General features: G+C 40.6%; 2 protein-coding genes across 2 annotated transcripts; both read right to left on the reverse strand.

Annotated features, from left to right (window-relative positions):
* Window positions 1-1,567: 1,567 nt before the first annotated feature.
* Window positions 1,568-2,131, reverse strand: LOC138878964 (uncharacterized). The gene has a single exon (XM_070158531.1). It carries the CDS (start codon window positions 2,129-2,131, stop codon window positions 1,568-1,570), a length of 564 nt encoding a protein of 187 aa, XP_070014632.1.
* Window positions 2,132-2,400: 269 nt separating this feature from the next.
* Window positions 2,401-6,355, reverse strand: LOC138878965 (uncharacterized). Its single transcript, XM_070158532.1, has 3 exons — window positions 5,192-6,355; window positions 4,269-4,935; window positions 2,401-3,167 (listed from the first exon to the last, which is right to left on the reverse strand). The coding sequence occupies exons 1-3, from the start codon at window positions 6,353-6,355 to the stop codon at window positions 2,401-2,403; spliced, it is 2,598 nt and encodes an 865-aa protein (XP_070014633.1).
* Between the last annotated feature and the right edge of the window lie 15,155 nt (window positions 6,356-21,510).

A 21,510-nucleotide genomic window follows, 5' to 3' on the forward strand; every position in this document is an offset into this window, starting at 1 on the left:
GACTTTACAAAGGTTAAAGTTAGCCTTACATACCTGGAATTGAATTCCCTTTTTCTCGCTTCTATTTTCAATTCACCAACTACCTAGTACCGTCAATCTAGTTCACAAGTTAACAAATATAACTTAGAATTGAAGTTCACAAACTCAACCCGAACTTACTTAGGTTATCCACCCCTCTTTTGAAAATCTTTAGTTCTACCTAATTCCTCTTACTAGATTCTAGGTTTTAAAGGACATGCATATGTATATCAACTTCCATTTTAAAGAATTAACGCATGAGAATCCCCCTTTTTGTCTAAATCTGGAAACAATGAAAAAGGGTTGGGGATTTTACCTGCAAGAACGGAGATGAAGACAATTACTTGAAATTCCCCGGCCCGAGTGACTTTGAAGAATCAAATTGATGAAGGTAGGACTTTATCTCTCAAGAATTCTCTCTTCCCTCTCTCTAGTTTTGTTCAGAAAATATGTTAAAATGAGGGGTTGGGGTGTTTTATTGAAGAAGGGGTCCAGTTTAAAATTTAGAAAAATAGGAGCCCGAGTTAGGTATGCGATCGCACTTTGCGATCGCAGAGTGGAAATGAGGTCCGCAGAATGGACCGCAAAAGTGCTCCCAAAATCTGAACACACTGCCTGGGTATGCGGCAGAAATGCGGTCCGCATACCCATTATGCGGTCGCATAGTGCACCGCAGAACTGCCCCTCACAAAATCCCAAGGGAAATATGCGACGACTATGCGGTCCGCATACCCGTTATGCGATCGCATATTGGTCTGCATGTTTAACCTCCAATTCGACCAACACACTTACACTTTGCGGCGATTATGCGGTCCGCATATCTGTTATGCAACCGCATTCTAGACCGCAGAATTGCATTTTCTGGAAAACAGTATTTCTTGACTTTTTATAACATAAATCAATACCAAAAAGGTCCGAACCGCGGAGAGCTTGAATTTTACACATTCCTAACATATATTCGGGACTTGGCACCACGAGCTACTAGGTTTTGAGTACAAGTTTTCACGGGGCCTTACATCCTCCCCCACTTAAAATCATTCGTCCTCGAATGAGGATTTTGTAAATCGGTTGGTTTGAAAACATGATATGCAAACTCCCAATTTTTTTGAAAAAAATTTTGCCAGAGTTTCCTTTGTAATTAGACTTATCTACGATCAAAGAGCCCCCAAAACACTATTTCCAAGCACCATTACGCTATCCCTATCATCCCTACAACTGGTATACAATTCATTACCTCAACACCTGCACATAATTTGGTCACTTCAATGAGTTCCATAAAATTCAACCACTTCAATACACTATACGTACTCCAATTAATCATTACCAATCTACACTGCCTTTAATCATTCACTTATCACATGAGTTCTTGAAAAACTTTCATTTACCAAAAAGGGGCTTGTGCATGACTCAAATAATTACGACACATACAATTATTGCACAACTTGAGGAGTTACAATAGTAAAGCATTTAGGGAAAAATATGGGGTGTCTTCGCGCCATATTGAACACAACATCAGTTCACTTAGAGACAAGAGTTCGCACGATCACTACTAGACTTGTTCAAACAGATGGGGATATTTTTCTTTCATTTCACGTTCCGCTTCCCATGTGGCTTCCTCGACTTGTTGACTTCGCCATAGCACTTTAACTGAAGAAACTTCCTTGTTTCTCAATTTGCGGACTTGCCTATCAAGAATAGCGACCGGAATTTCTTCATATGATAACTCTTCATTGACCTTGATAGCCTCGATAGGCACGATGGTGGATGGGTCTCCAACCACTTTCTTTAACATAGACACATGGAACAACGGGTGCACTAATGACATTTCCGGGGGCAATTCCAGTCTATAAGCCACCTGTCCTATCCTTTGAATGACCTGATACAGGCCGACATATCTAGGAGTCAACTTTTCTTTCTTCCCAAATCGCATGACTCCCTTCATAGGAGATACCCTTAAGAACACCCAATCATCTACTTGGAATTCCAATTTTCTTCGACGAATGTACGCATAAGATTTCTGGCGACTCTGAGCAGCTTTCATCCTTTCCGGAATGATCTTAACTTTTTCCATAGCCTGGTGCACGAGATCTAGCCCTAAATCACTTCGAACCATCCAATCGGAGACCTACATCTCCTCCCGTACAATGCCTCAAATGGGGCCATTTGAATGCTAACATGAAAGCTGTTATTGTAAGCAAATTCTATAAGTGGCAAGTGATCATCCCAATTACCTTTGAAATCCAAGACACAAGCCCGTAACATATCTTCAAGCGTCTGAATAGTCCGCTCCGCTTGACTATCAGTCTGCGGATGGAAAGCCGTGCTGAGATTCACCTGAGTACCCAAACCTTGCTGAAATTTCTTCCAAAAATTAGCTGTGAACTAGGCCCCTCGATCTGAGATAATAGAAAGTGGAGTGCCATGATGCCTTACTATTTCATTGATATACAATTGAGCATATTGTTCTGCAGTATCTGTGGACTTGACTGGCAAGAAGTGAGCTGATTTGGTGAGTCGATCCACTATTACCCAAATTGAGTCGAACTTGCACTGAGTGCGAGGTAACCCTACCACGAAATCCATGTTGATCATCTCTCGTTTCCACATTGGTATTTCCATAAACTGGGTTAACCCACCGGGCCGCTGGTGCTTAGCTTTTACTTGCTGACAATTCGGACATTTAGATACAAAGTCCGCCACACCCCTCTTCATACCATTCCACCAATAAATTTCCTTGAGATCACGGTACATTTTCATAGACCCTGGGTGCACAGAATACCTGGAATTATGAGCCTCCGCCATTACCCTCCCCTGAAGATTATCCACATCTGGAACATATAGCCTACCTTGAATTCGTAATACACCATCCTTACCACCGAGTGAAAATGTTGAAGTCTTGTTATTCAAAACTGCCTCCTTTATCTGTGCTAATGCTGGATCAATGAGCTGTTTTTCCTTGATTTCCGCTACAAGTGACAATTCTGCTCCATTACGCACCATAACCTTCCCCTCGTCTGAGGTCGAAATACAAACCCCCAGACTGGCCAATTGATAAAACTCTTGAGCCAAAGGCCTCTGATCCGCTCCCAAATGAGCCAAACTACTCATGGACTTTCGATTGAGAGCGTCGGCCACCACATTCGCCTTCCCTGGATGGTATAAAATATCCATTTCATAATACTTGATCAATTCTAACCACCGCCGCTGCCTTAAATTCAACTGCTTCTGCTTGAACAAATATTGGAGACTCTTGTGGTCCGAGAACACATCCACATGGACCCCATAAAGATAATGCCTCCATATTTTCAAGGCAAATACAACTGCCGCAAGCTCCAAATCATGCATCGGATAATTCTTCTTGTGATTCTTGAGTTGCCTCGAAGCATACGTTATAACCTTCCCATGTTGCATCAACACACACCACAAACCGACCCTGGAGGCATTGCAATAAACCACAAATCCTTTCATGCCTTCCGGCAAGGTCAATATCGGCCCCAAGGTCAATCTCGACTTCAATTCCTGAAAACTTTTCTCACAAGCGTCGGACCATTGGAACTTAAATGCTTTCTGCGTCAACTTAGTCAAAGGGAAGGCGAGGGTAGAGAATCCCTCCACAAACCTCCGATAATACCCCGCTAAACCCAAGAAGCTACGGATCTCCGTCGGGGTCATGGGTCTAGGCCAATTTTTTGTTGCTGCAATCTTCTGGGGATTCACCTGAATCCCTTTACTGGAAACAACATGGCCCAGAAAGGTAACGGACTCCAACCAAAATTCACATTTTGAAAATTTAGCATACAGCTGGTGCTGATAAAGGGTCTGCAGAACTGCCCTGAGGTGATCGGCATGATCCTCCCGGCTCCGCGAATAAACAAGGATGTCATCAATGAAAACAATTACAAAAGAGTCTAGAAATAGATTGAAGACCCGATTCATAAGATCCATGAAAGCTGTCGGGGTGTTGGTTAGACCAAAAGACATGACCAAGAATTCAAAGTGACCATAGCGAGTTCTGAAAGTAGTCTTAGGAATATCCTGTTCTCTGATCTTCAATTGGTGATACCCGGACCGTAGATCAATTTTGGAAAAGAACCTCGCACCTTGCAATTGGTCGAACAAATCATCTATCCGAGGTGAAGGATATTTATTCTTGATGGTGACCTTGTTAAGCTGCCAACAATCAATACACATCCGGAGCGACCCATCCTTCTTTCTGACAAAAAGAACCGGGGCACCCCACGGTGACACACTTGGCCGTATGAACCCTTTTTCTAATAAATCCTTCAGCTGTTCCTTTAACTCCCTTAAATCCACTGGCGCCATTCTGTATGGTGGAATAGATATCGGTTGCATATCTGGCAATACATCAATACCGAAATCAATCTCCCTATCTGGCAGGATCCCTAGAAGCTCGTCCGGAAACACTTCAAGAAACTCATTCACGACTGGCATGGACTCGGGGACAGACACTTCTGAAGTGGTGTCCGCCACCCGGACCAAATGGTAGATACACCCCTTCCTAATCATCTTTGAAGCCTTAAGGTAGGAAATAAACCTACCTTTCGGCACTATACCATTTCCCTTCCACTCAATAACTGACTCATTAGGGAACTCAAGCCTCATGACTCTCGTTCGGCAGTCAAGTTTAGCAAAGCACGAATAAAGCCAGTCCATTCCCATAATCACATCAAAATCCACCATTTCAAGCTCAATAAGATCGGCCGTGGTAGCACGACCACATACCATGACAACACAATTCCTATAAACTCGCGTGGGTGTGATAGAATCACCAACCGGAGTCGATACAGAGAATGGCTCATGAAGCTGTTCGGGTTCTAGCCCGAAACTTGAAGCAATGAATTGCGTGACATAAGACAAAGAGGACCCCGGATCAATAAGAGCATAACAATCAATGGCCTAAACAGACAAGATACCTGTAGCAGCATCTGGGGAGGCCTCTGCACTCTGGCGACCACTCAAGGCGTAAAACCGACTGGGTACACCTCTACCACGAGCCCCGCCCCTAACTACACCGCACCCTGCTGGGGCTGGAGGAAGCACGAATGATGTGGACTGAAGAACCGGATGACTGAGCAAATCCCCTACCCATGCCATAACTGGGCGCACGGCAGTCCCGCTGGATATGACCTCTCATCCCGCATCTATAACACACCGGAATATCCAAATAACAAGTCTCAAAATGGAACCTCCCACACTTGGGGCATGAAGCCCTCCCCTGCTGTTGTGATCTCCCTCCTGGACGACCGGAATGATGGGGTCTCCTACTGTCTGAACCTGACCTCAAGTGACTCCTTTGCTGATAACTGTGCACAGATGGCGGTGCGCTTGCTGAGGACTGGGCATATGACCGGGATGGCCCTGATGGCCCTCTCCCCGAAACTGGTCTCCCTGAGTGACCCGTTGATCGGGCCCTGCTGCTACTCTCCCTTTCTGCCCGTATTTTCAACTTCCTAGCCTCTGTGGCCTGAGAGAATCCCACAATCTTCCCATAATTCATATCTGAGTGTAAGGCCGCTGTAGCAGTCTCGTTCACCACCAAAGGACTAAGACCCTGAACGAGTCGCCGAACTCGAGCATCCATGGTCGACACCAACTGAGGAGCATACTTGGACAACCTCACAAACTCCATGTGGTACTCCCAAACACTCATACTGCCCTGCTTGAGGACCTCAAACTCTGTGGCACGGGCTGCCATTGTCTCGGCAGGTAAGAAGTGGTCGATGAATGTATCTACAAACTTATCCCATCTAGCCGGAGGTCTTCCCTCCCCACGGGAATCCTCCCACATCTCGAACCACGAATATGTTGCTCCCCTCAACCTGTATGAAGCCAACTCAACCCCCTTCGTCTCTGTAGCCTTCATCACTCGAAGGGTCTTATACATTTCATCAAGGAAATCCTGCGGATTGGACTCTGGGTCTGTGCCCGTGAACTCTGAAGGGGCCAACCGCAGAAATTGGTTGACTCTGGAGCTGGCGGAATCTCCCTGTCCACTGGGGGGCGCAGGGGCACCATGAGATCTCTGGGCCTGAGCGGCCACTAACTGGGTCAACATATGGATGGCTCCTCTAAGGTCCCCGTCAGAAACCCCGGGACCGAAAGATGGAATTGCATCAAGATCAGGAATATCAGTGGGAGGGATATCAGCACCCTCTGCCGCAGCTGGAACAGGAACACTTGGATCTGGAATAGATGGGCCAGGCAGATTCAAGACCGGGGAGTCAATCTCACCCACGGCATCAGGTACATGATTCGTAGCCACACTTGGGGTGGCATTGGCCCCGAGGCTGAGTCTAGCTCTCTTCTTAGGTGCCATTACTGAAAAATTGGAACAAAGCTCGAGTTAGATGTAAATACTTCCACTTTTCACTTCACCGCATGATATAGAGCAACAAAGAAGAAGGTAACTTCCTAAATGCCCATGTAGCCTCCAACTTATAGATGTGGTCGACAACACACCGAAATGAAGGACTCTACTAGACACGGCTCCGAGACATCCTAGGACACTCTAAAACCTTAGGCTCTGATACCAAGTTTGTCACGCCCCAAAAACCAGGGAGCCCGACCGGCGCCCGACCCCAACCAGGCGGACCTGGGTGCCTTTCCTATTCCATGTGATATCCCGCGTTTCCATTACCCAATAACCAAGTGAAATAGTCATTTATAATTTAAACACATTCTTACGAGATTTACATAACATACATAGTTACTTAACGTGGTTTACAAGTAGTACTGCCCAAAATACATAAGTACATAACCCACATTTCCTGTCTACGGAGTCTCTAGAGATAAAAAGAGTGTTAAAATACTTGCTGGTAACAAGGCTTCGGCTATACCTTACGCAAAAACCAAAATAAAATTTCCGGGAGGAAAAGCAGCATGAGCCACGCAGGCCCCGAGAGGAAAGGGGCTCACCAATTCAGTTGACGGGAGGTGAAGGAGTGCTACTGTTGGTGGGCTGGAGTACCTATTATGGAACCACCTACAATCATAAAACGAATGTAGCGTCCTTGGAAAAAGGGACGTTAGTACATTTGAATTGTACTGGTATGTATGAACAAACTTTACCCCAAGTAAAATCAAGAAATGCACAGATAACAACAGTAATAGAATCAACAATAAATTGCACATGAAAGGAACAACCAAAGCCAAGCAAACTCCACAATCTCTCCTTTTCCCCCTCCAACATTTTTTCATCACATCAATGGTTTCACAACTTTCACATATTTTCATTTCAGTAGTGATTTCGATCACTTTTCCACGCTTATTACCTCGGCCACCCTTATCACCACAACCCACACCTTATTACCTCGGCCACCTTATTACCTCGGCCACCCTTATCATCACAACCCACACCTTATAACTTCGTGTTGCGACGCGCAACCCGATTCCACCGGACAATTACAATTTCATACAACAACAACAAATCACAGTTAAATCACATGGCTTCAGGCCATCCAGAATATCATTTCACAACAACAACAATTCGCAAGAATTTTCATAAACATCAATACCAATTCCATCATATACAACAACCCGTATATAATTCAAGTTACAACGATAGTTGCCTACAACAAGTCACGGATGATATTACCATCGTTGTTTCAATTTCATCAAGTACGATTTCTTTCCATCATTTGTTACACAACTCTTACCACATAAACACACTCATACATACACACACACACACTTGGTTTGTTTCCATTTACTTACACTATTATATCGGGAGACTTAACCAACAACGTTCAAGGCATATTAATCACAAGAATTCGCAGATAGTCCACGGAAGTAACACATACCAATTACTCGTACACCAAATAGGGTGACTTTACAAAGGTTAAAGTTAGCCTTACATACCTGGAGTCGAATTCCCTTTTTTTCGCTTCTATTTCCAATTCACCAACAACCTAGTACCGTCAATTCAGTTTACAAGTTAACACATATAACTTAGAATTGAAGTTCACAAACTCAACCCGAACTTACTTAGTTTATCAACCCCTCTTTTGCAAATCTTTAGTTCTACCCAATTCCTCTTGCTAGATTCTAGGTTTTAAAGGACATGCATATGTATCTCAACTTCCATTTTCAAGAATTAATGCATGAGAATCCCCCTTTTTGTTTAAATCTGAAAACAATGAAAAAGGGTTGGGGATTTTACCTGCAAGAACGGAGATGAAGACAATTACGTGAAATTCCCCGGCCCGAGTGACTTTGAAGAATCAAATTGATGAAGGTAGGACTTTATCTCTCAAGAATTCTCTCTTTTCTCTCTCTAGTTTTGTTCAGAAAATATGTTAAAATGAGGGGTTGGGGTGTTTTATTGAAGAAGGGGTCGAGTTTAAAATTTAGAAAAATAGGAGCCCGAGTTAGGTATGCGATCGCAGAGTGGAAATGAGGTCCGCAGAATGGACCGCAAAAGTGCTCCCAAAATCTGAACACACTGCCTGGGTATGCGGCAGAAATGCGGTCCGCATACCCATTATGCGGTCGTATATTGCACCGCAGAACTGCCCCTCACAAAATCCCATGGGAAATATGCGACGACTATGCGGTCCGCATATCCGTTATGCGATCGCATATTGGTCCGCATATTTAACCTCCAATTTGACCAACACACTTACTCACTTTGCGGCGATTATGCAATCCGCATATTTGTTATGTAACCGCATTCTAGACCGTAGAATTGCATTTTCTGGAAAACAGTATTTCTTGACTTTTTATAACATAAATCAGTACCAAAAAGGTTCGAACCGCGGCGAGCTTGAATTTTACACATTCCTAACATATATTCGGGACTTGGCACCACGAGCTACCAGGTTTTGAGTACAAGTTTTCACGAGGCCTTACATGTCCCTTTTGCCTGGGGCCTGCATCTCACGATGCAGATCATGATTTACAGGTTGATGATTCAGAGCACTAGGATTCTTGTACCAGATATTTGGTGATCCCCAGTTCTTTCGGGACATTATCATTACTTTACAGTCTTTCAGTATTTACATGTAGTTAGTATTTTCAGTACTTCATTAGAGGCTTCATAGACTAGAGTAATAGTTAGACAGAGTCACAGGCATTTTATGTTTTATAATGTTGGCTACAAATATGTTTCAGAATTGTATTAGTATTTTCGCACATTGATTTATATCATTCAGACTTTTAGTATATCAGCATGTGTTAGTTTATCTTCCGCGTTTAGTATGTTATAATATCACATGTTGATTTAGCTAGCCAGTTAGTTTGCTCGGCCGCATGTAGTCAGGCATCAGGTGTCATGTTATGTCCAGGCCCAGGTTCGGGGTGTGATAAAGCTTGGTATCAGAGCACTAGGTTCAAGAGTCTTAGGGAGTCTATGAAGCCGTATCCAGTGGAGTTTCCTTTATATGTATGTGCCAACCACTTATATAAATGGTTAACTACCAAGATATTCAGCATTGTCTCACTTCTTTCTACTCTAGATCGTGCCATGAAGCTTAGACCAATAGTTAACCTTCTGTTTCTATCGAATGCCATACGTATCTAATGCCCAGTCTTGGTCTTGGGAGACTCGGACCTTCTGGTACATAAGATCCAGGGTGAATGGGAAACTCGGGATTTAAAGCTTGTACCATATCGACAATGTTTGCATGATCTGAGCAAGCGATTTCAATCAGTGGAGTTCAGACACATCCCGAGAGTTCACAATGAGGTTGTCGATGCCTTGGACACTTTAGCATCGATGTTGCACCATCCAGACAAGATCCATGTTGACCCGTTGCATATTCAGGTTCGTGATCAACATGCTTATTGCAACATGATAGAGGAAGAAGTGGATGGCGAGCCATGGTTTTATGACATCAAGGAATACCTCAGGATGGGGATATACCCGGAGCAGGCCACCGGAGATCAAAAAGAGCCATTCGGCGATTGTCAAATGGATTCTTCCTCAGTGGAGGAGTGCTGTACAAAAGAACCCCAGATTTGGGATTGCTGAGATGTATAGATGCTAGTCAAGCCACGACAGTGATGACAGAGATACATGCTGGAGTCTGTGGGCCCCATATGAGCGGGTATGTATTGGCAAAGAAGATTCTGCGTGCGGGATATTATTGGCTCACCATGGAGCATGATTGTATCAGTTTCGTGCGAAAATGCCATCAGTGTCAGATACACGGATATCTGATTCATTCTCCGCCGACAGAATTACATACAATGTCAGCGCCATGTCCATTTGTGGTGTTGGGCATGGATGTCATTGGACCCATTGAGCCGGCAGCTTCAAACGGTCACAGGTTCATTCTGGTAACCATAGATTATTTCACCAAATGGGTGGAGGCCAAGACTTTCAAGTCAGTGACCAAAAAGGCGGTGGTGGATTTTGTCCATTCCCATATCATCTGTAGATTTGGGATCCCGAAGGTGATCATCACGGACAACGGTGCTAATCTTAACAGCAATTTGATGAAAAAAGTATGTCAGCATTTCAAGATTACACATCGTAATTCCACCCTGTATCGTCCCAAGGCGAATGGTGTAGTGTAGGCAGCCAACAAAAATATAAAAAAAAATTTGAGGAAGATGGTAGAAGGGTCCAGACAGTGGCATGAAAAGCTACCGTTTGCATTGTTGGGTTATCGCACTACTGTTCGTACATCAGTAGGTGCAACTCCTTATTCGTTGGTATACGGAACGGAAGCAGTGATACCGGCAGAATTTGAGATTCCATCCCTTCGAATTGTCGCTAAGGCCGGGATTGATGATGATGAATGGGTCAAAGCCCGACTGGAGCAGTTGAATTTAATTGATGAAAAAAGATTGGCAGCAGTATGCCATGGCCAGTTATATCAGAAGAGAATGGCAAGAGCATACAATAAGAAGGTGCGCCCTAGGAAATTTGAAGTAGGGCAGCAAGTATTGAAACGGATCCTCCCACATCAGATCAAGGCAAAAGGCAAGTTCGCCCTGAATTGGTAAGGGCCGTATATTGTATCTAGAGTATTATCCAACGGCGCTTTACGTTTGACAGATGTCGAAGGAAGATGCATCGACATGGCTATCAATTCTGATGCAGTCAAAAGATATTATGTGTAATTTCTTTTGTTGTTTATTTTGTATGTACTTGGTGCTTATCGGATAATGAAATGACGGAGGCAATTCTTTCTTCTATCCAAACACTTTTAACCTTTGCTTTACCCCTTTGAGCCTTACTTATCCTTTTATACCCCTATCTTGGAATCATTAATGAAAAAGAAAAAATGAAAAAAGAGAAAATAATAATAAATAAAAAAAAAAAGAGGAAGGTCGCAAGAAAAACAAAGGAGTCGAGTGAACTACGTTCGACCTGATTCCTCAAAGAGGATACGTAGGCGCCTCACGGCTCGGTCGTAATGTAACAAAAGTCAAAAATTCCCCAAGCAAGAAACTGGGGCAGAAGTTATGTTTAAAATTTTGAAAAAAAAGGTTTTGATTCCAAGAGCTGTAATGTTTCACCCATCAAAGTTATTTTGAATCTTTTAAGCCCCACATAAAACCCATGCTGATGTCCAAAAAAGACCTCCCGATCAGTATCCGAGAGGTGCCAAGATATGCAAATGAAAGCCGAGAATAACACGTTGGTCCCTAACTGAATAAGGATCATGAGTTGAAAGAATTGATAGCCATAAGAATTCCCAGCAGAGAAAATCTTATCGGCAACACTCCAATCCTCAGCTGAGAAAATAAGATGAGAGAGTCTTATCGGTGAAAACCTTCACAGGCACCATAAGGCGACATAAGCTGAGAAAAACAAAATGAGAGAGTCTTATCAGTGAAAACCTTCACAGGCACCATAAGGCGACAAGAGCTGTGAGAAATGAGAAAGTCTTATTAGTGGAAACCCCTCAAAGGGCACTATGAGGCGACAAGATAGATTGGCGGAAAGGATCCGCATTTTTGCAAAGAGATGGGCACCTATTTATCCCCAGCAAGTGAAGACATCAAAAAGATTGATCGACACAAATAGACTGGGTTGATTAATCCGGAATGCACAACATGATCATTGGAATCGGTTATACCACCCAGATAAGTTCATTTCTTTTCTTTTTCCCATCATTTGTTCAGAAAGATTTTCTCTTTTTCTATCTTTTTATTTCTTTGTTTGAAAGACTTTTTCCAGAAATTTATTTTTGAGAAAGGTCTTTCAGAGCTTACTACCAGTTGCCAAAATAGTACAACGTAAAATGTGAAGAAGGCAGGCCAGAGACAAGGCAATAAGACAAAAGACGTTGGTTGCCAGGCCGAATAATATTGGTCTAAAATGGCAAGGAAAGTACGGGGAAGAACCGGAAAAAAAAACATGTTGAGGAAATTGTGGGCAAAGTTCCAAGAGGATCCCCAGCAGGACTCCGATCGAATATCGAAACAAGTTCCGAGGTGGTCGGACAACACAGAGTGGTAAATGAAGAAAGGAAAATCCATCTTCAGCAAAATAACCCCCAGCAAGTTTTGAGATACAGAACGGGGAAGGGATAAATGGAAAACCATCCCCAGCAGAATGTTATCCCCAGCGAATAACATCATCACCAACAAGTTTTGGGAACGCCAAGCAGGAATAAGGGGAAGGGACCAATCATCCCCATCAGGAGTGACATGACCACTCGCCATATTGTAAAAAAAAAAACTAACTAAATTTTCTTTGATTTGAACAGGAAAATAAAGTGTTGATGATGGCCGAAAGACACGCCATAAGAAAGATCCCCAGAACTGGGGCAGAAATATTTTTGCCACAAGTGAAAATTTTCTCGGAGAATCGAGGAAACAAATTCAAGTTATTCTTTACCATTAGGCGCCCACCTGTATAACAAGGGAATACATTTCATGTCTTTACCATTAGGCGCCCACCTGTATAACAAGGGAATACATTTCATGTCTTTACCATTAGGCGCCCACCTGTATAACAAGGGAATACATTTCATGTCTTTACCATTAGGCGCCCACCTGTATAACAAGGGAATACATTTCATGTCTTTACCATTAGGCGCCCACCTGTATAACAAGGGAATACATTTCATGTCTTTACCATTAGGCGCCCACCTGTATAACAAGGGAATACATTTCATGTCTTTACCATTAGGCGCCCACCTGTATAACAAGGGAATACATTTCATGTCTTTACCATTAGGCGCCCACCTGTATAACAAGGGAATACATTTCATGTCTTTACCATTAGGCGCCCACCTGTATAACAAGGGAATACATTTCATGTCTTTACCATTAGGCGCCCACCTGTATAACAAGGGAATACATTTCATGTCTTTACCATTAGGCGCCCACCTGTATAACAAGGGAATACATTTCATGTCTTTACCATTAGGCGCCCACCTGTATAACAAGGGAATACATTTCATGTCTTTACCATTAGGCGCCCACCTGTATAACAAGGGAATACATTTCATGTCTTTACCATTAGGCGCCCACCTGTATAACAAGGGAATACATTTCATGTCTTTACCATTAGGCGCCCACCTGTATAACAAGGGAATACATTTCATGTCTTTACCATTAGGCGCCCACCTGTATAACAAGGGAATACATTTCATGTCTTTACCATTAGGCGCCCACCTGTATAACAAGGGAATACATTTCATGTCTTTACCATTAGGCGCCCACCTGTATAACAAGGGAATACATTTCATGTCTTTACCATTAGGCGCCCACCTGTATAACAAGGGAATACATTTCATGTCTTTACCATTAGGCGCCCACCTGTATAACAAGGGAATACATTTCATGTCTTTACCATTAGGCGCCCACCTGTATAACAAGGGAATACATTTCATGTCTTTACCATTAGGCGCCCACCTGTATAACAAGGGAATATCCCCAGCACCGGAAAGCAGAATGTTGCAACAAGAGGTCCCAGCACAGTTCAAGCGCATGAGTCAAAAGGAAGAAAAGACGCGTCTTGAAAGAAGCAACCTGTGAACATTAAATTATGCCCAGCATAACAAAGCTTAATGAAGGAAGACATATCCCCAGCGTATTTAATAAGGGATGCAAACTGGTGATTCAGGAAAGCAAGAGGCCGGTGTCATCCCCTTCAGTTCTCGGAAGAAAGAAGCACCGGAATTGACACAAGCCAACAAGAAAGCAAGGCATCAAGAACAAATGAAGAGATTTTGTAATCCGTAGTCTAGCATAACTTCATGATTTTTCTTTAAGCATGATGTAATAAGGAGGTCAGCAAACAGTAAAAGTAGCATGCAACGGCAGTAACATTGCAGTCTCATGGTAGTCCCAGCTACTAAAACTTCCCGAACTACATTGACCTAATTCCTGTTTAGCCCACGATATGTAGAAAACCTCTGAAGCAAAGGTTCGGTCAAATCTTTCAAAAAAAATGCTTCACACGGAGTACTCGAACGGGCAAAAATCGCTCGTATCCGCTCACTTTATCTTTGCACGAAAACCCTTCGTGTTTTCGGACAAAGAGGGGCAGCTGTGAGCACGTGATTTTCGCCCTATATGAGAATTACTCCCAAAAATTCAAAATAAAACAATTTTCCTTTATGTGCAATGTTTGTATTTTTGTGGTATTTTTGTATAATTATTTGTATTTTTGTCTGTGCATGTTTATTTGTTTAAATTAATAAAAATATAAAATATGTCGCATTTTCATTTAGTATTTATTTAAGTTTGTTTTACAAAAATGAGAAAATCATAAAAAAATAATGTACGTTGCATTTTTAGCATTTAACGTCTAAATTGTGCGATTTTATCGTTAATTGCTATTTAAATGTGCGATAATAGTTATTTGGAATTAATTAGTATTTTTTATAAGTTAATTTAGTTTATAAGTTAATTTAGAATTTTAGTTTTATTAATTAGGAAGTAAAAGAAAAGAGGGCAAAAAATATAAAAGAAAATCGGAATTAGGCCTCTTCTTCAATTTTGAACCACAGGCCCAAATATACCTAACCTTCCTCTACGACCCGGTCCATTCCAAACTGGGTCGACCCAGTCCATAACCCCAAAGACCCAACACCCCATTTCCCTATCTTTCATTTCAAAAAACAAAACCCAAAAAAATTTTCACTGTTGAAAACTCCCATCCGCCCCCTCTCTTACCTTCTTCTTCTTCAAACCTCCAAATCCTCTCCCATGGTTGCCCTTACCCTAGCCCAACGACCACCCCCTCCAGCCCTTCCCCCTCACCCCGTCACACTCACACACACACGTTGTACAGAGATTCTGTAAAACGTACATAACTTTTTGTACAGAGATCCGTCAGGCTCCTTAATATATCGTTGGAAAGCTATTTCAAAGAGCTACAACTTTGATCTTTTGAGTTTTTCCAAATTCCTTACTTGATTTTACTACATCCTGCTGAAATACGGACCTTTTGTAAACTTAGTCAATTTTGCCGAATCTTATGCACCTCACACTTCATCTTGATTCTGAAACAACTATCTTCACCCATACTCATCCCGCTAGGACTTCATATGTCTAAAATATCAAATTAGTACCTATTTAACAAATCCACACCTAGTTCGAATGTACGGGGTGTTACAAATATTCTGTTGTTCAATTTTTGGTCAAGCCTTTGATTCGTCTGCTTTATTTATATTTCATGCCTTCATACTTTTTTTTTTTTTGAGCCTATGATTCGTCGTATGCTATAACTCTGTTATTTCTATTCAGTTTTGCCCCTGATAATAGGTTTCGATTCTCCATGAATATGATTAAGACGAATGTTTATTTTTAATTATGTTTTTGGAAGGAATTGTTTTGGTCTCTTTGGCATCAATTCTTCGATCCCAACTGTTTGGCCCCCTTTTCCCTTTTAACTAAGTGACTGGTCGGTTCCAACGACATTATTTTAGCTTCCTGTGTTTGAATTTGTTTGTTTTAATTTGGATAGATTTGTCCAATTCCATTATGATCCCTCTACTTTCTTCCAGTTTGGAGGATAAGTTTCACCGCTGTTGGCTTGTTTGTCATGATGTTCCAATAACACGATATCTGGATTTCAAGATCCATAATTTGGATTGTTTTAGATTTCATCAGTTGCACTTTCAAGCGCTTTACTTTGATATGTTATCTCACCTCTTTGTTAATTAAAGTACGACAAGACATCTCTGAAACAACATCCTTATATAACAATCATTCACTATAAATATCAAGCTTTTCTCGGAACCGATTTATATATTATGTTATAATATATATGTCCTCTATAACAACAGTTGACTATAACAGCCAAAAAATATCAGAACGAATGAGGCTGTTTTAGAGAGGTTTGACTCTACCTGAGATAATATTGTGCACATAGACTACAATTTTTCTAAATTTAATACTGGTCGAGAATATTTCAATCTCTGTAGTTATAAGCGCTTTACTTTGAGAGTGATCTGACATCTTGTATGCACTGGTTTATTAGCTATTTCCAATGAGTTCATAATTTTTATTTATAGATTAGAAGAGATTGTCTACTCAATATAATGGTTGCGCAACATATTTCTACTCAAAATTGAAAGTATATGGTATATGTGAGTTTGAGACGAATTGAATGCTACAATATTTGATTGATTTTTAATTTCTGGCTGGAATTTTTTTTTCTTATTCTGTAGACTATGTGAAAATTTCGAACCCGCGCCCCACACCATGTGATTTCTTTTTTTTTTTTTATAAAAAAAATTAAACCCGCCCCACCCCTCACCCGCGAGCTCTCTAACCCGCCCGCCCTGCAGACTTTTAGACCTGCATCGCCCTGCACCGCCCTATTGCCATCACTATGTGAAATTGTAAATGTTAGAAATACTTGACACAGGTGTACCTCATCCAGTTAAATTAAACGAGGCTCCCTTCCTATGTTTTCACATATATTTAATTTGTTTGTTCGGAAGAATACAAAGTACTAGTAAACTCCTTTATGCTTATGACCACTAGAAATGATATTGTTTTCGAAGGCTCACTATGAATAGTTTTAATAATAATTTTCTCTATATTTCCTTTTTCAAATAAACAGTATAGCAATATAGGTTAAGAGATATTACAAATTTATTTCAAGTCCTCTTATGATTGGGGCAAAACAACGAGCTATTATTTGAAAAATAATGAAGTACGTCTATATTTATGATTATGTTTCATTTCTTGAAGTGAATTCTACAACTCTTGAATACATGCCGAATGTTTTAAAGTTTATGAAGCTGATGCTGTATTCTTAAAGTTAGGTATTTCAGCGTGTGGGATCGATGTTGAAATCCCTACTTAAGCAAAAATATTAGGTGACTTCTTCTCATATGTGTAAGTCTTGGTGGTTAGAGTTACTCGATATTTATGTTGATAAGAGTTAACAAATACCCCGTGAAACTAATCGAAGTACACGCAAGATAATCTGGATACCACAGTTAAAGAAAAACTTAATCGAGGTTGAAAAATAAGTCTTGAGAGTGGTGTACTATGCTAGGTTAGGAAGTAGGAGGTTAGTATGGGTTCTGTCTCAGGTCCATATTACTTCTTTAAGGCTGCAGGTTAGGTCGTAGGAGACTAGTCTGGGGCAGAAGAGGTGGGAGAAGGAGTGTCAACAAAATCAGGAGATGGAGCTGTAAAAATAGGAGAAGGAGAAGCATAAGGAAAAACAAACTCATGAAATACAACATCCCTAGAGTAAAAAATGGAATGAGCGGATAAATTCAAGAATTTGTATCCTTTCTTTCCACAAGGATAACCAAGAAAGATGCAAGAAATTGCCCTAGATTGGAATTTATCCCCTCCCAAACTTAAGTGAGGTTGCAAAACATAAGCAACCAAAGGACTTGAGATGATCATAGGAAGGAGGGTGATCATGAAGCTTTTCATAATGTGAGATGTTATTCAAAACAGTAGAAGGGAATCTATTGACAAGGTAGATAGCAGTTAAGACACAATCACCCCAATATTTGGAAGGTAAGTTAGATTGAAACAACAAAGCTCGAGATGTTTCCATTAAGTGCTTATGTTTTCTCTCTACAACCCCATTTTGCTGTGGGGGTGTGCGGAATGGTGGCCTGGTGTAAAATACCTTGGGAAGAGAAAAAGGATTTGGCCTCAGAACTAGTACCAAGCTCAAAAGCATTATCAGATCTAAAACTTTGAACTGAAATGTGAAATTGTGTATTACCATAGAAGTAACAGCTTTAATAACAGATAAAGCATTACCCTTGCATGAGAATAGATGGGTCCACGTGACTCTTGTAAAATCATCTACTAAAGTCAAGAAATATCTGAAACCCTCATAGGTATTAGTGTTGTAGGGTCCCCAAATGTTAATGTGTACTAATCATAAAGGAGCAGATGTGTGGATGGAGCTATCAGGAAATGGTAATCTTTGTTGATTAGCCATAGGACAAATAGAGAAAATAAAAGATTGTTTGGAAGAAACTTTGCTAGAAAAAATGGAATAGACTTCATTCTAGCAAAAGGTATGTGGCCTAGTCTCAGGTGCCAAAACATATCAGTTTTATTGATACTAGAAATTGAATTACAATGGGGAGTAAGGAGAAGAGGAGTTACAGGATTAAGTGCAGAAGTAGAAACATTACAAGACTGATAAGTAAAAACAGGGGAAAAAGATGCAGTAAAATCAGAAACATTGTAAGCAGCAGATGGGACTGAGATAGATGATGGAGCAGTATCGTCAAGATGGAGAAAATACAGACCATTGGTAGCTTTACCAACTTTAAGTGACCTCTTCAGAGAAGAGCCCTGTAAATAGAAATTAGAAATGGTGAGTATTGCAAGACAATTAAGTTGAAGAAGAAGTTGATATACTGAGATCAAGTTAAATTGAAAAGAAGACACAAGAAGAATATTATGTAAGGTTATGTCAGTCCTAAGGTGTAAAGAGTCAGTTGAGACAACCTTGACTATATATCCATTAGGAAGAGTGATTAAGAATGGATTAGATAATGGTTTTAAAATGTGAAGAAACTGTTTATGAGGTGTCATGTGGTTAGTAGCACCAGAATCTAAAATCCAAGTATCATCACTTAACTGAGAAAATGTACAAACATGAAAATCAACAGAATTAACCACAGAAGTTTTCAACAACCTGCAAAGTGAGCATAGCCAAAAGTTTCTCCAGAAGAACCATTGTTGTTGGTACCAGGAGAAATATTTGCTTGTTGAAGAAGAGAGACAAGATGTGGATATTGCTCCTAGCTTAAACCATGAGTAGATGAAGTCCCGAGTTAGGAAAGTGGAGCTTGAACTGAAGACTCAATGGATGAAGTGTGACCATGAACACATGAGGCAGACCTTGACCGTGTGAATTTGAAATCAGGAGGGAACCCATGCATCTTGTAGCACTTCTCAATGGTGTGCCTTGACTTTTTATGATACTTGCATGATACTCCCCTACCTTGCCCAGGCTTTCTTGACTTAAACTGAACCCTTTGATTAAAAGTTTCTGATTACCAGAAGGTGCTGAGAAAGAAACTGGCTCATTAGAGAAGCCTGGTGTATGAGAAGATTCTCTCTATTTCTCATCAATGTCGTAGCATAGAATAAGCTCTACTAAAAGTAGAGACTAGTGTCATCATACGAATGTTACTCTTAACTGTAGAGTAAGATTCATTAAGGCCAGCTAAGAACCTGTCACGACCAAAATTAGGACCGTGACTGGCGCTCGGGAGCTAGTGCTCCCAAGTAAGCTTCATCGGAAAATTTACAGAAAATCGGACAGAGTTTTCCCTGTTTTTGGACCATCCCAAAAGTTTTCCTGTCTCAAATCAGCAACCAAACATCCTAATAGAAATTCAAATGACAATGACTTTATCAATTAACCAAAATAAATATCTACCTTTAACAGTCCACTCACTAACAACTAGAAATACTACTATATTTCCAAATTTGATAAGAATGAGCATTACTCAACATAAGTCTATAATAACAAAGACTACTCAAGACACTAAAAGAAGGACCATGGAGCGACTCTAAGAGTTCAAAGAAGACCATAAAATAAATAAAATCTCTGCTCACGCGAACACGTGCGAGGCTCACCCAGAACTATCAATCTGTGCGCGCTAATTAACAAAATCCTCGCCTGCATCAGCTGCTGTCTCTGTAAAAAAAAATTAGCATGGAATGAGTCACTAGCTCAGTGAGTAATAACACTTAACCACAACCGTTTTTATTGGGGGACAAGTCAAAAAATATGCTAGTATCTCAAACAGAAAATAACATAAAAATGCCCTTTCAGAAACAATAAATAATTTTCAGCCTCATCATGTTTTTCTTGTAGTATAATAAAATTAATAATTCAGTAATAAGCTTGGTAACCACTGTATAATATCAATATTCAAATCTGGGAGGTTTTAATGAACAGATCATATAATCGGTATAACTGTGGACTTCTTCGCAAGAAGTCAAATATAATGGTAGTCCCTACTCGAGGAAAATCGGTAACGATACGCTAGTTCTACCTTTCCACTAGTGAGGGCTATAACTGTACTATGTAATCGGTAAATACAAGGTGCACCAGGTCTAACGAACCCGTCGTTAGCTACGGGATCCTTCAAAGTCTACTCCCATTTATACTTGTCTCTGCATTCGTATATACTCATAGGAAAATATTTTAAAACAATATAGGGCATTTCGGTTCTTATCAAATCATGTAATTTCATTTCAATAACAGTAAATTCAAGTAACGGTAGAACATATCTAGTGACAACAAGAATATTTAAAATAACGGTTATCATCTCAAATAACTATTTCGGTATCATATCGAGTAAAAGACTTGTCCCACATGTAACTCAAAATAATCGGTAATATATTCATATTAAAAATCATGTGTAAATCAAGCAAGTTATGAAAACACAAATTGCGGTAAGATTACTACTCACTATACTCGTGCTGAAATACCAAGCGCGTAACTTCGAGCGGTCCGTACAACTTCTTTCGATCAATCTATATTATCACAAACACTAGTTAAGTATCAACTTCATGAACTACCAATATAGTCGGGTATTATTCTGTCAAATTCCTCCTTATTCCACTTGAAATAACCTCAATTAGGCTGCTATGTCCCTATTAAACTAATTCTCTGTAATTCCTTCGTATCACTAATTCAACAACTAATCAATTTTATCATAAAAGCCCATATCTAATACTAATCCCTATAATTAAAGACCAAATTAAATCCCAATATTATAATGGAAGAGTTAAACAATATAAAACTAAAATTCTTCCAGAATACTCACGTTGCTAGTTTGGTAGTTTCTTGTTACAACTCTTTGATGCCAAATAGAGCACTTTTTATTCAAGAAAAACAACTGGTGCATCTTGTTCCTCTTCAAGCCTCGTGTCCTTGTCTCTCCGGGCCAATAATTTGGTTTTGACTCCCTACTATTCTGATGGGTTTTGGCCTCATAAGTTGCTTTATTTCTTTTTTTTTAATTGTTAGCTAAATGACCAATGTGCCCTCGGATTAAATTATGATGTATTACATTCTTCCCACCTTATGAAATTTGGTGCCTGAATTTA

This window comes from Nicotiana sylvestris, chromosome 10, assembly GCF_000393655.2.
Source record: "Nicotiana sylvestris chromosome 10, ASM39365v2, whole genome shotgun sequence".
In the NCBI taxonomy this organism is placed as follows: Eukaryota; Viridiplantae; Streptophyta; class Magnoliopsida; order Solanales; family Solanaceae; genus Nicotiana; species Nicotiana sylvestris.